The sequence below is a fragment of the Dromaius novaehollandiae genome, chromosome 10 (assembly GCF_036370855.1).
Source record: "Dromaius novaehollandiae isolate bDroNov1 chromosome 10, bDroNov1.hap1, whole genome shotgun sequence".
Lineage (NCBI taxonomy): Eukaryota > Metazoa > Chordata > Aves > Casuariiformes > Dromaiidae > Dromaius > Dromaius novaehollandiae.
The window spans coordinates 12,893,875-12,909,001 of record NC_088107.1 but is presented as its reverse complement, the minus strand read 5'-3'; the positions used below and the strand labels follow the sequence as shown (position 1 = coordinate 12,909,001).

Genomic DNA, 15,127 nt, shown 5'->3' with positions numbered 1-15,127 from the left:
TGAGAAAAATGGCCATGATCTCGCCATTTGAGAGCAGTTTGGACTGGGAAAAATACATGAAATGACACTTCAAGGAAATGCTGTGAAGTACACCATGCTTTTCCAACTGACTTTGTCTCAAACACTCCAGGGGCATCTAAATGAGACGCACAGAGAATAAGCCTCGAAGAAGTATTGCAGCTGGTGCATCTTCCATCTCTTTTTGCTCCCTTGGCTTTGGTGAGGATTGTCTGCAAAATATCTACATGACTTATTAATGAAATGAACTGTATTAACGTATTGCTGAAACCCATGTGTCGTTATGAATTAAATTGTGCTATGATAGTACAAAGCCCTGTTGACTTTTTTGATGTCTTGTTAGTCACAGTCTTACAATGGATAGTAAAAAGGAAAGTGTTTAGCACAATTTAGGGTAGGGAGTCTTTCCTTCATCAGGGCCTCAGTTATGCCATTTCTTTTTGAAAGACCTTAACAATGATTAGATTGAGAATTTTTTTTTTTTTAATAAAACATGGCCAGAAAATGTGACATGGTGACTGATATGTGGATCTAGTTCTAGTTCTACTGTTCTTAAAAACTAGAAAGACTTCATGTTACGGCGCCACTTCCTATACCTCCTTACAATTAGATGAATTCCTCTGTGTCTGGCAGATTTGCACAGTCTGAGTCTATCAAGCACCTAATACTCTCCTCTGATTTTAGTATCTAACACCTTCGGAGCATTATACTCTCCACCTAATCATACTGACAAATCTACAAAGCAAACATGGAATATGCATTGCTTGAGAGACATTTTTTGTGACTGCAAAGGCATGTACCGAGACCACTGGCAATTGTTATGCTTGAACACCACTGGAAAATTATTTTCCCCAATTCCTTCTTCTAAGAATCCCAATCTTCTTTCAGTTCTGAGAGATTATCATGACACCAAGGTAAAGTATTTAACAACGCACCATCTGCTTCCTCTGGGCAGAGTTCACACGGATCGCCCCATCCCTGTCCCTTCAAGGCACAACAACACTCTTGTTTGGAGTGGTTTCGGGACTTCGGCACAGAACATTTTCCATCTTCAAATTTGGTAAAGCAGTAACTCACTCTCAGATCTGCAGAAACAAAATATATTGTTATACACAGTCAGACTGACTTTGTCACAGTTTTTACTTTCAGGTGTTATTGCAAAAGTACAGGGAAAAACCCCAACAATGAAACACCCTACCCTCATCTGAGGCTATCAAGAAGCATCATTATAGGCTCTGACTGGAGAGAGATGAAAAGGAAGACAAGCTCTCTAATCCAGTGAAGGAAAGCTATGGGATAGAGCTGCCTACTTCAGGCAAGGAAAAGGAAGAAGAGTTTTCCTCCGTTGTTTGGCAGGGACAGAAGGACTGTACTCCTCCCTTTGCTTCCTCCTCTTCATAAATGCTGAACATTGGCTTAATTTATTTATATTCCATTCCTATTAAGCATCACTTCAGTCAAAAGATTTGAATCAATTTGTAAAGATAATGTTGTGTAGAACTAAAGTGACAGAGGCTATTTCCAATAGGCCTTTCCTTCCTCATCCTTTCCTGAGGTATACACAGACTATTGGCCCTGTGGCACTACATTTTACTCCTTTAAGCCGGGTAACCAAGATGCTGGAGCACAGCTGAAATCACAGACCACAAGCATCCAGCAGGCAGAGAGCTGGCAGCTCCCTGGGTTGGCAGGCAGACAGCATCGGGGCAGTTGTGGAAGCAGCTGCTCATCCAGTTTTCTGGCTGCAGCATCAATGCTGGGCAATGTCCAGACTTTATAAAAGTTCTAGGTAATGGGAAGTTTTAAACAAAAGTTTATTTGGCTTGAGATACTCAGAAAACAGTCTTTAGGGGATAGGGAGAAACACATTTCTCTAAGTTCGCAAACGTGTATTTTCTTCTGACCTTATGCATAAAACAGGGGTGGTCTTTTTTTTTTTTTTTAATAAAGGATAAGATCAGGCTTTTTTAATCTTTTGTTTGTTTTTGAGTGATTTTTCCTCACCTGAGGAGAACAATATCCCCAGCTTAAAGAAACCTCATTATACAAGCTACAAAAGCACAGTTAAAACAGCCCTGTTATTTTCACAGAGTTGAGGGAAGTAGCTGTGCCAAACTGCATGGTGGTTTGGAGACTTGGATGAACGTTTACTGCAGGTTGGATTCATTTTACCAAAACCACAGTTTCATTTAGCCCACTGTGAAGTGAAGAACTCACTATGGTGTCAACAAGCATCACTGTTCTGTGCCAAGTATAACTACAGAGGTCCTCATAAAGGTCTTACTCATCAGTGGTTCCCACTGTGCACACTGTGTATAGACATTTAATGATATATCTATTTAATCATTTCCAAAGTCTTTAAAATAACTCTCTCCCTAATTTGCTATGCTTATTCTTTACCCACAGAATAAACCAACCTGCAGCTTTTCATTAGCAGATGTTCAGCTTTTAGCATCTGATCACTGTCTTAGTGCCCCTGCTTAGGCTCTGAACAGTGTATGCAGTGTTTTGGAAGCCTCAAAAGCACTTCAGTCTTTTCTAAGCAGATTGGTTCTTATCATCCACACAACACTGTTTTCAAATTTTTTCCATCAATCTTTTTTCCACCCACACATTTGTGAAGAGGAATAGCATATAGCAAGTGTTACAGAGAATTTGATAAATGCTAAGAACAGCCTTTTTCCTGGAAATGCTGCTTTTAGCACTGCGCTGCAGTAGTCTCCTCTCTGTGTTCATGATCCATCTCTCTGTCAAACATGTCAGAGTCTATACAGAGTTCCAGGCAGCAGCAATGTTTCTTCCAGAGGTGCAAGAAAGGGATGCAGGGCAACACAATTTTTTCATTTAAGCTGGTGCATTTAACATTATCTTTGCCCCTTTTTTTTGCAATGTTCTCTTTAATGACAAACAGATGTTAGTGGCCAGGTGCTGTCTGGCCCAAGTACAGAATTCTCATTTTCTCCTTGTGAAAAACACCGTTCGAGTCTAAAGCGTCTTTGTTATATTAGAAACAGACAGCTAATAAAGCTTTTGTAAAACAGAAAACAAACCTAAAAATGCCAGAAAATGGGAGTGAACTTACCTTGGCATCGTCTTCCCGTGGAAGATAACACAAAGCCTTCTGGACACAGGCATTTGAAACTGCCTGGAGTGTTGCTGCATGTGCCCAGTGCACAAATTTCTGGCTGTTCCACACACTCATCAATGTCTATAAGAAAAGTAATTCAAGAGATGAGAAATAAAAATGTCTACACTGGCAGCTGTACAACATAAAACATATCACTACATCATCTCTGAAATCTAACAGATCTGAAATCACAGATTTCAATAGAAGAACAGATGGACAGAGGGACAAGAAATCCAAGTGTGAAATTGAGGGCTAGTTTTCAAAACCTCATGCAGTGGGTACACCTCACTACTGTACCATCAGCCAAACCACCTGGGATCAGATCTTTCTTGGGATCAGATCAGGCAGCTCTGGTTCAAACAGAACTTGGTGAGATTTTTTTCTGAGAACAAGTGACTCACGCAGAAACAGGCTGCAGTTCAGAACTGTGCACTGCCATGAGAGAATCACTATCTGTGTTTAGATGCAGAGGAGAGTGGCAGTAACTGTGAGTAGCTAGGAAAACAGACAGAAAAAGAATTAATGTAAACACACCTTCACATTTGTCATTTTGCAGGACATATCCAGGAGGACAAATGCATCTGAATGATCCATCCAAGTTCTGGCATGTGCCCGGTGAGCATTTGCCAGGCTCCAGTGCACACTCATTGACATCTGAAAGCAGACAAAGGCAACAACAATTATCTCAAGTAAATTATCTCAATAAATCTGCTGTTCAGGCTGCTTTAATTTTGCTCCCATCAAACTAACAGTGGAACTTCCCAGGAGTAGGGGAGGAGTCCTCTGGCTCTTGGGTCTTTGGCAAGAGACTCATCTGTGATCTAGCTAACAACGTTAAAAGAGAGAGCAAAAACTTCTCAGGCTAGGCAATCAGTACTTGCTCATCCCCCAAGAGGCAGAAAAGGGGTAACAGAGTAACTGCATCTGACAGAGGGCAGAAACAAAGGAGTGCAAAGCGCCCAAAGCTTTCTGCTTGCTTATGTGTTCAGTAGCCAAGTCTGTCAAAAAAATGCTGCAGTACACTGCCATCATTTTCTTCTGCTAGATACAGCGATGATACCCTGAGAATTTTTTCTGACCTCTTCATTGTTTTACTCAAGAATGGGTGTTCAAGGTTTGCTGCACTTTTTCTACCCTAGGCCAAAACACTCACCAACACAAGTCCTTCCATCCAGAGCCACCTCATAGCCATCATTGCACAGACACTGGAAGGACCCAATTGTGTTCACACACTGACCATTCCTGCAGAGCATCCCGTTTCCACTTGCACACTCGTCCACATCTAAGAAAAATAACATTGGAAGACACATGAGAAACACCTGCAACAAGGAAAACTGGGTAACTGAGAGTTCTGTTCCTACTATATCGGCGCAGAAACTGATAATACATCAAAATAATTCCCTATTTCAAAAGCAAGTGAAGAAAAAATATCACTATTTGTCTATGTAATAAAATTTTCATCAAAAAGCAAGATGAAAGAAAAAAACAAAGAATTGCGTATTTCACACACAAACACTCAAGTGGTTACAGAAAGTGAGGACTACCTAATCAGAGAGGCCTTTTTTGAAGAGAGGAACATTTTTTTGACTCTAATCCACAGACCATGCAAGATGGGAACCTAATTTAGTGGAGAAGATGGCACTAATGTTAATTCCACTAGAAGCAGAAAATCTTAGAAACACTAACCGGTCTCAGCACTCCTTACCTATGCAGTCATTGTTGTGTGAGAGGATGAACCCCAAATTGCAGCGGCAGTTGAAAGAGCCAATGGTGTTTCTGCAGGTTCCATTGCCACAGGCGTCTCTTTCACACTCATTAATATCTACAAAAGAGAAGAAATAGCAACAAGAATTTTAATCATTGATGGGGAATGCAAGGCCTTACCAACTATCCCACAGGCAAGAGAAATAATCCACTGGCAACACAGAGCAAACAGAAGGGAAAAAGCTTAATTGTTGTGCCTCCCCAAAAGAAGATTTTACACAGGTTTATACATTTGATAGTAACATCTGAAAAAAATAATCAAGGGTCCGAAAGTCTTTTATCTTACCACAGCTCCAATCTCATTATTCCCAATGGAAGTCTAAGCAATCTTTGATCATGAGTAACCTGAAATCTCCTCATCTTACCCAGAAAACAGATGCTGTACTAACAGCTGCCAAAGGGTTAAATACAGAAGTTCGATCTTTATTAAGATGACTTTGCTTCTGAAAAGGGCAGTTCTCTGGCAGTGAATCTACCCTTCACTTACTCTGTTAACAAGCAAGCTGTGTGCAACTACTGCACTGCAATATTATTCTATTAGATTTCCTGCTCAAAGGAATGAACGAGACAAAATACTTAGGAAAATTCTAAGAATGGAACATTTTTCAGAAAAATGAAAGCACTAGCTGTTAATTACAAAGGATATGTATTTTAAAGGTTTGCTCTTCTTGAACAAGATGTTCTTCATTCATTTTCATTTTTACCTCTAATTGCCAGCTATGGTGTTTTTGCCCGGTGGTAAACAGGTCACAGTAAGTTCTTGTAATGCAGCTTCTTATGACAGAGAGACTAGGCTGCCATTAAGACTGCCATTAAGTGTAAGTACAGCTTCATTTGATATACTTGCCTATACACATTGTTCTGTCATCGTTGGTCTTGAATCCATTGTGACAAATGCAGTAGAAACTTCCAACAGTGTCAATACACTGCCCATGGCTACAGATATTGGGAATTTCTTGACACTCATTTCGATCTGGAAACAAAAGGTGCACAGAAAGTTAAGCCTCCCAAACAGCAGTTCATCTCAGAAAATGGGTTATTTGCTTGTAAATTATTTTTTCAATGTTTGCAGAGCTAAAAACAAAATCTTGTGTAAAAATTAATTATGTTCACCAATCACAGTTTCTTGCTGGAAGGAAGGTATATCACCATAGTTTTGAAAAGTAGAATTAATGACATGAAATTGTATGGGGAGCTTTCTGAGTGCTCTACACTAACTTTGCAGCAGATATGAAAGCTACACATGTGTTAGAGTTTACATCCTTCTAATGAAAGCAATTACTTGCTTTCAGCCATATTTGATTGTCTTCCTAATCATAAAACAACCGTTTTGATTAACTTACAGAATTCCTGCAAAATAGAAATGGAGATAAATCCCACACTTGTCTCACTAAGCTCACAGAAAGTGAAAACCCATCATGGGTTTAGCTACTCATTGTGCAGAGATAAAACGGCTCCATGTGTACGTATATGTTGAAGCATCTATGCCTCATGGAAGCTGATGACCCTGTAAACCAGACAAACAGGGCACGCATGATAAGCTCAAACAGCAAGAAGAGTTGGAGATATTTCGCCAGCAGCAGCAAACACTCAGCTGCATAATTCTGCAGAGAGATGTGGGAGAAAACATCCTACCACCCTGCCGCCTTAAAATAGCAGAGCATCTATTACGCTAGTTCCATAGCTGACTGCTCCCTGCTACTTGTTACGGATGCTAGAATTCAGGATTTCATCAATAGCAAGTAAAACAAAACATCAAAGAACAAAATGTGTGCTGTCCAGCACATTTCTCTACCTAACATAAATCAGAAATACAAATCAAATGAGTTTTTTTTTTGTTGACCTCTTCACCAACGAGTGCTGCTTTGATTCAACATGCTTCCTGGTGCTTTGTCTTCTGCAGCTTCAAAATACAAGAACTGAGGTATTGCTATAGGTTTCTACTAGAATCTATTAGATTTTAATGTACAGAAATTTTCTTTTATATGCAGTCTAAGGAAAGCAGACGCACTTTTTTACCAAGCTGTCCTCCATTCACCACAAAAATAAGAGTGAGGTTTTTCCTAACTGCAAAGAAATGCATGTACTAAATCTCCTTTTCCTGCCTCTACACTGCCTCTTCTCTACGTGGCACTCAGCACATCGATAATCCCTGTATACCCCTATCCCCAACATCACTACCTGTGAACTGGGGCTATTAGTAACTTTGGAGGGATGTTCATTGAAGACCAAGCTCTCCCAACATTATTAAAAGCACTGCTGCTAATTAGACTGGAAGAATCTGAAGGAGGCAAAAAGAAAACCAAGGCGGGATAGCATGCTATCTTCAGAGCTCCTAATCCTCTCACCTTATGAGAGGGGGAACTAAGAAAGACTACGACTCTCTCTGGTGTTCTGTGGGCAAATGAATAGTGAATTAAAATCCCAGGGAAAAATCACTTCTTTGGGGGTAAACACTGAATATCAGAATAGTTTAAAAACTGGGAGGCAAAATTCTTTTAAGTGTCACAAATGAGTTTACAGGATAAATTATTTATTATACCACAACAGACAGCACCAGAAGAATGCTATTCTGATAGTGAGATAAATGCAGTACTCATTGTACTAGTGCCTATTATATATCATAGCTTTGCTTCAAGAGCACACAAGCTATTCGGGTGTAATCATTTTCCATCAAGTAAGGCTGATCCAGTCCTGCAAGGTGCTTAGCACTCTTCACTCTCAGTAGAATGGTTGGGAATTTCCTTCCTTTGCAGGATCAAGTACTTTATCAACTATTTTTGTTTTGACTCTAATTGTTAACTTGATTTTCATTAAATATAAAATAAGAGCAAAATACAGGGAAGTATTACTGTTTGTGCCAATTCATGTTGGGTATTGTAACCCATATCAGAACCTTCCCTGGCTTTCCTGTACTACTGTAACGAAGGCATAATAACAACAATTACATTAGGAATATATTGAATCTTTACATGTACTGCTGCATAGCTTAACAAAACAAAGTTTTAGTTCTCATAGTAGTGTTCTGGTTGCCCCTACACCCTTTTCCCGCGAGGGTCTCACCAAACAATGAGAAACTGTACTGCAGGGAAAAGCGTACTTCCTAAAACTCAAGTACTCAGAAGCAAAAACCCAAGGAAAATGTTACCAATTTCCTTTGTAATTATTATTTTGTTCAGAAATGTATATAATACTAATGGCTGTTTGGCTCACAGCACTCAAATCTCTGTTTCTTCAAATAATCATGATAACATGAATGCCTCTCTGGGCTATGGTGTTAGAAGAAAGAGCAAATAGATTAGAGAACTGCAGTCCCACTCAGCGAGTATTCAAAAATAATGTTCAGGGTCCTGTTCAAATATATAGAACGGTTAGGAAGTTTAACAATAAGCTTTTTAAGTCAGTTATTGCATATGGCCTAGCAGATAAGGCCATCTTATCAGTAAAGACTCCAGTAAGCATTGATTTTTTAAGTGAAAATACAAAGCAAATAAAGTTTCAGAGCATGTTTAGCAAATTACAATAAAAAATCAAAGAGTTTAGACAGAGGAAGGGGAAAATACGACGTGCTCCCTGTCTGGGAAGCAACTGAGTTTTTAGTGCCAGCAAATAGTTAGTCTAGAGGCAGTGAATCGTCTTGGTCTTCCCTCCCCAGACACGATATGGGTTAGAGAAAAACCTTTGAGGTTGATGGGATAAAGTGGAAGATAAACACCTACTCAGGTGACTAATCATTTCTGCCTTCGCAGAATGGGTCCACTAGTCTTCTGGGACGTTAGCAGAACGCTTGTGGGATCTCCTAAAAGGCGTTAAGCCCAGAAAAATCATGTGGCATACTGCAACATACATCTTTCTGAAGAGGAGATAGGCTTTTTTAGACTTCTTTTAAAAGCTACTATTTTCTGCACATTTTCACACAAACAAACCAGAAATACTCACCAGTACAGCGGCCAGTTGATGTGAACCTGTAGCCAGGTTTACAGTCACAACGGTAGCTACCAGCTGTGTTGACACATTCTGCATTCTGTTGACACACTGGTCCATTTTGGCATTCATCAATATCTAATAATACAAAAAAGCATTTGATTGTTATGGTAAGTTTGACATTAGAAAGAGAACAAAACCTGTTTGTTCTTAACTTAAAGGAGTATTCTCTTACCCATATAAAAGTATGTCTTTCTAATTCATAAAAATATTGATGAAAGTAGATATTTAGTCAGGCTATTCCCCTGAAATGATCCCAAGCCCACATGTTCCATTCCTAAAATGTATTCCTGTTCAAAGGATTTATATAATAGTTTTCTGAAGATGTTGGAGTGCCCATGAAAGTCCTTTGCAACATTTCACTTGGGTGGATTTCATTCTTACACTGTGCTCAGAGTAAGTAAGCTGCTGTTCCCAAATAGATCTCTGCTGGAGACTATGAGGATATCTCCCTTGTTCGTAACAAAGGATCGAGATCCACGTTGGTCATGAGCAGCTTTCAATATGAACAGCAACCCCAAATTTCAGGCAACATCTGTTCACATTTAATAACCTAATGGGCAAATGCTAATAAGTGAGGAAAACTAGTAAAAATACATTTCCAATGCCAAAACAATTCTTTTTTGCTTTAAAAAAATGAAAGCTCACCTATCAGCTCTGTGTATGTCCTTGACTGGTATGGTATAATCTCTGTTTTAACAAATTTTCCTTACTTAAGGCTGTACAAAGTAGATGGCTGAAGGGCCTATTTTCCATTTGTGATACTGCTCTGTGTTTATAATTTGGGAAGCTCAGTCCTGGTTTATTTCCTGTGGATGGCTGGATGTTTAAGGGAGCACACCCACTCAGCATAGCTGTACAATCGCAGGCAGCAGCTGAGAGACAATACCTCAAGTAGCAGTTACCCACAAAGAGTAAGACAGTAAGAATTTGTCTGATGGTACAAGACAAATTCACGGTCAGAGGTAAAAGGGTACTAAAAAAATAAATAAAGGTATGGGAACTGGATTTGATTTTGCTTTCTCAGTCTTCAAGATGGATTCACGAAAGTAAATTTTTATTCTGGATGGGTTGCTGCCAGCCCCTGATGCCAAGCATATGGAAGAGGGAGAGACAGTATTTTACCAGGGAGATGGTGTTACCAGGAGACAGCTGTAAAATACTCCTTTCAGAGAAATACACAGTCTAGGAGATGATTCCCAAGATCATGTTCTAACAATAAATATTGACTATAGTATATCAGCATTAAAAAGAGGAGGGAGGGTTCTTAAATGCAGTTTTCTAATCTCATTAAACAGCATCTGCAAACAGACACGGCCCAGCAGACCCTATCCTGTGAAGCCACTTGGGTGGCCAGCCACTGTAACCTACTGAAAATGGTGCTGACTTGGACTTGGTTCATGGATCTGCTGATGAGTTGTTAAACAACCTTGCTTAGCAATTAGCTGTTTTCTTTTATCTGCTCATACTCTAAGGCCCAGGTTTGCTTTCCAGTGACAGGAGTTTAAGTGCTTGTGTGGTTGTGCTGGCCTTGGCTGCCTTGGGGAAGTTCTCTTCCGAAGTGGCTTCCATTGAGCGGCAACAGCATAGACACACTGGGAAGAGACAAAGCCCTCCCAAAAAGCTCGGGCCAAATTCAGTGGGGCCTTCACTGTCACTGGAGTCTCTCACAGCTGCTGCAGAGACCTTTATTTCCCTAGAAATGTAACTATATTTCATTTAGAAGAAGCATACAGAACATGCTTATGTTTGAAGTAACTGCTGCACCAAATTATAGCAGTGGTAAATTTGGTCCATGAGATTTCAAAAACAAGACAAGAAATTCAAGTGTTTAAGAGGGTTTATTCCAAAGACATGCTAATGTGCATGTTTTCAATGCCTTGCTTTGCAGTATCTGTTTTGTTACTAGTCAGTCTCAAAACCACACCAGAGAATGAATGCAACTCACACTGCTGCCCTTAATTTCTCCATGGCTCTGACTAATACAATGTTAGGAAATGTTTAAATTGGCAAAAAAAATTATCATGTGTTTAGAGTATTTACAGAAATACTTGTTTTGTTATAAAAAATATTTTGGAATAATAAAACATTATTCTCATGATCTGACTCAGGAAGACTACCCTCTTCTTGGCTTTACTGCCAAATGTGAAAAAGTGTTTCTTCCCATGACTGCTGACTCATGCTCTTTCAAGAACTTTGATGTCAGATGGAAAATCTGGTATTTTCTGTGCAAAAGAACTCAAAAAGTCTTAAATAACATAGATTTAGTCTGAAAAGGGATCCTTTTCCCTAGATAAGGATACCTTGCAAGTACATCAGATTTGCCAGTGTTTGAATTGTCAGCTGGTGAAATCCCAGTTCTCTGAATGAAAAGGTCTAAGCATCATACCTTCACAGATCAGCAGCTTGTCATTGTAAAAGAAACCCACTGGACACTCGCATCGGAAGCTGCCAACCATGTTTATACAGATTCCGTTGTCGCACACTCCAGGAATCTCTCTGCATTCATCAATATCTGCAAGAAGAGACATTTCAAATACTTGTAAATGGTACTTCATTAAACCCTCTGCTACAGAACTGTTTCCTTATGCATTTATTCATATGAGAATTTTCAAACGTATAATATTAGCATGAGAAAGTTCAGTGATGTAACAGACAGCGAGTTATGCCAAATAGTGGAAAGGTATTTCCTCAGGGTCGGACTCTTCACTTGTAGCCAAGACATGTCCTGCCACAGTGAAGGCACAGAGTAGCACATTTCCTTCCCCATGTCTGCCACCCACCCCTCAGTGAGCCTCCTCATCTTCCTTACGGTTACAGTGGACTTATTGGAAAGAGGGGAACGGAGAGAACATGATCTTTGGTTTACTTCAGGCCCTGTGATCTTCAGTTTGATATAGGAGAACGTGACTGAATGCACTCTGCTTTACACTTTTACCCTTATTAATTGGAAAATATTTTCATGTTTTTCTGCAGCAGTTTGAAAGTACCAAGACATTATTTTAAGTACGGCCACCATGCTGTTAATCAGATTGATTAAGGCAGATGACCAGTGCTTACCAATCCTCTATTCCTACCTGGGTTAAGTAACCGATTATGTATCTTTAACATTATTGCAAGAGGAAAGAGTTTCAAGACTTCCTAGAAGCCTTTCCCTTTAGTAAAAATTGTCATATGTACACAACACAGACAACATGATGGGAACTGATCTACTAATATGAATTTCAATCAACTAACGTAGACTTTTATTTTGCTGCTAGATCAAACCCTTGATTTCCTACATTAGATTCTGTAATTTTTAGTCATCTGGTTATGAGGGATATGTAAAAATAGAACTACTTCCATCCCTGAAACAATCACCTTGAGTAAGTATGTAGGACTTGTTACTGTTCTGTCGTTACCAGCATCACATGAAGACTGTAACCAAACATTAGAGGGTGCAAAGAGCACTGTACCTGCCAAATGGGTGCTGCCTTGTTCCCATGCCATATGCCTACAGATGTAAGGGACGGGAAGGGCTGCTAAGTAAAAGCAGCCTAGTGACACCTGCCAAGACCGCAAAGCGCCAGGGAGAGCCTGTGGTTTGCATGGTGTAAGGCTGGGTATGCACCAGTCTCACCACAGTGATGCACGCGCTGGGTTGTGCTGGTCGTCTCAATGGCCGGCCCTTTCGCTGCAGTCAGTTCCTGTACGTGGTATTGGTTTATGGCACGACAGGGCACACAATGCCAAGTGCAACACTCCCGGCACTCATGCTAACTACTATGCATGGAGCTTTTACCTATGCACGTTAGCATGATCCAAGATCTCCATTCCATACTATATCCTAATGAGTTTGTATGGTTGAATACAGCTTCATATGATTGTGACTGAGCAGACGTTAGGGCAAATACTTCAGTGCTCCCTGTCTTCTGCGGATGAATGGCCCAATTTGCTACAGTAGACTGGCAATGATTTTGGCTAATAAATGCTAAGAGCTAGATTTTGAAACTTTGTCCCTTCCAAATGAGCTGGTAAATAATAAAACTGCATATTTCTCTAATTTCTTTAAAATAACATTCTGCACTTCGTTAGAAGTACTTCCATCTAGCTAGCTAAATGCTGTATCACAATAACAGCTTAATTCTAAAGCACCTGATTACTGCCTACATGCTGTCTCTCTGCTTTTTACAGGATACATTATCTGCTTCTTATTTGCATTTTTGTGTGAATAAAAACAAAAGGGAGTTCCAGCAGGGATTTATGCAGATCCTTGCCTTTGAATTTCCCACTCTCTCTCTCTTTTTGTTTTGTAATTTGTTACTCACAATTGAAATGTTACACACAAAAACATATGTGAGAAATACTCCAACTGAACAGCAAAAAGGATTTTTGTATCAAATCAATACACAGGGGGATTGGTGTGAAATGTCAGATTAAATCTCTGCTTTAGTCTGAAGGAAAGACTCCTAATTCCTCTCAAAACAAATGTTGCTTGGCCTTTCTCCCAGACCTCTTATTCTTGGTATCTGTGGCCTGTTCAAATAGGCTTGATTACAGTTTCTTTACGGCTTTATGTTGCCTTGATCACAAGCAGCAATGATCATTGCTGCCAGCTAGGAGGAGCTAGGCAGAAAGTTTACAGGATCAAATTTAAACAGAGGGTTGAACACCAATGCGTCCTTTAGTCCTTATTCCTCCCCTAGAAAAAACAACGGGGAAGACAATCCCTCCCTATCCCTCTCACAGAGGCAACACAAAATTTAGTTGACAACAGAAATCACAACTCACCAACTGGTAATCCTGTATAAATGTCAATGAAAAAGCCAGGCCTCTGACTTCCACAAAGCGTGGAGAATTCATCTGCAGCAGGAAAGTAAAGCAGCAGTTGTAGTATTTTAAATTAATAAACAGTCAAAAATTCATTACATCCTCTGCCCAAGAAAATTCTACTCCTACTCTTTCAGCACCTGCAGGGCATGTAGAGGTAGGCAGACCATTCCCAAAGGCTTGCTATGTGATCTGCTTTGTATGGATCCACAGCCTGATGGCCCCAAAGGCCACCAAAGTTAGTAAATAAAAAGATGTAGAGGGCTCGAGCTCACATCCTGGTTTTGCTGTCCATATGCTTATCTCTGTGCATTACAATTTTTGTATACAAGTCCAGATATGACCTTTAAAAACCTGAGCCGTAAGAAGGAAATTATCCAAATAATTGTCTAGGAAGTTTGTTCTTGAACCAAGCCACCTTGAACTTGAGTAGGGTACACTGGGCTCAACTCTGCAAAGTCTTACCCAGTGCAGAGGACTCCTATATGTCCATACAATTAGCCCAGGAACACCTACATCTCATATTTGGCCACCTGACACAGATCATTCTCAGAACAGACTGAAGTATCTCTGTAATCCCACAGCTACCAGAAAGGCCCTCTGAGGCAATCAGCAGTCATACAGCACAACTATTTCAGGCCAAGGACCGGGTAGTACATGGTGGCTCTAATCAGGAGGCCATACACACAGCTCAAGCATTACTTTATACCCTATCTTGGAGCTATGCCAAGCAAAGCTTGGTCAGTGCGCCTTAGTGCTTGATCTACAAGCCTTTGCTAACGGGACAGATTAACAGTCACAAAGTAGGCATGGCCAAGCAGTATAAGCACAAACTACTCCAAAAGGACATAAACATATGCCTTCTCTGTGGTTTGGGTTGATCACCTTCCTGCCAACAGGGTAAATAATCCCTTCATTTTATACAAATACAAGAAAGCACAGAATGACATAGCATCTCTCTCTAACAATGCTGTATCTGCTAGTAGTAACCATCATGTTACCAAGGCTTTCAAATAGCTTTGCAATGCAAAAGCATACCAGTGCTTGGGATAGGGCACTGTTCACAGGGCTTATTCCACGCACGTCCAATGTTGTAGGAACAGCAGCACATTTTCTTGGTCATATTAAAGAGCAGCTCGCCATCACAGGTCTGATTGTCAGCATAGTAATTTCTGTAGCACAGACTTCTTCTCATATCTGCAAAAATGAAGAAAAACCCAGGCAAATGCATTAGCAACTCTTATGAAAGATGATGAAACCTCGAGGGTTAGAAGTTACCTCCTTTAAATATGTACTTTTCAGATCCCCGTCAAGTAGGTGCTGTAGCACTGTAAAATACTACAGAAAAGCTTATCCCTAGAATATTATCATAAAAGTATGAAGAAATGTTTGCAACACAAATGCTTAAGTGTCCCCATCACAGCT

The 15,127-nt window shown here is 40.0% G+C and overlaps 1 protein-coding gene across 2 annotated transcripts in view; it reads right to left on the bottom strand.

Moving 5' to 3' along the window:
• Window positions 1–15,127, bottom strand: part of FBN1 (fibrillin 1) — a 163,756-nt gene that overhangs the window by 18,421 nt on the left and 130,208 nt on the right. For both annotated transcript variants that reach the window (XM_064517333.1, XM_064517334.1), the window contains exons 42-51: window positions 14,741–14,899; window positions 13,664–13,735; window positions 11,283–11,408; window positions 8,849–8,971; window positions 5,757–5,882; window positions 4,851–4,967; window positions 4,299–4,427; window positions 3,680–3,799; window positions 3,101–3,226; window positions 954–1,103 (exon numbers count right to left, since the gene is read on the bottom strand). In XM_064517333.1, coding sequence (XP_064373403.1) covers window positions 954–1,103; window positions 3,101–3,226; window positions 3,680–3,799; window positions 4,299–4,427; window positions 4,851–4,967; window positions 5,757–5,882; window positions 8,849–8,971; window positions 11,283–11,408; window positions 13,664–13,735; window positions 14,741–14,899 — 1,248 coding nt within the window. The remainder of the gene's footprint in view (window positions 1–953; window positions 1,104–3,100; window positions 3,227–3,679; window positions 3,800–4,298; window positions 4,428–4,850; window positions 4,968–5,756; window positions 5,883–8,848; window positions 8,972–11,282; window positions 11,409–13,663; window positions 13,736–14,740; window positions 14,900–15,127) is intronic.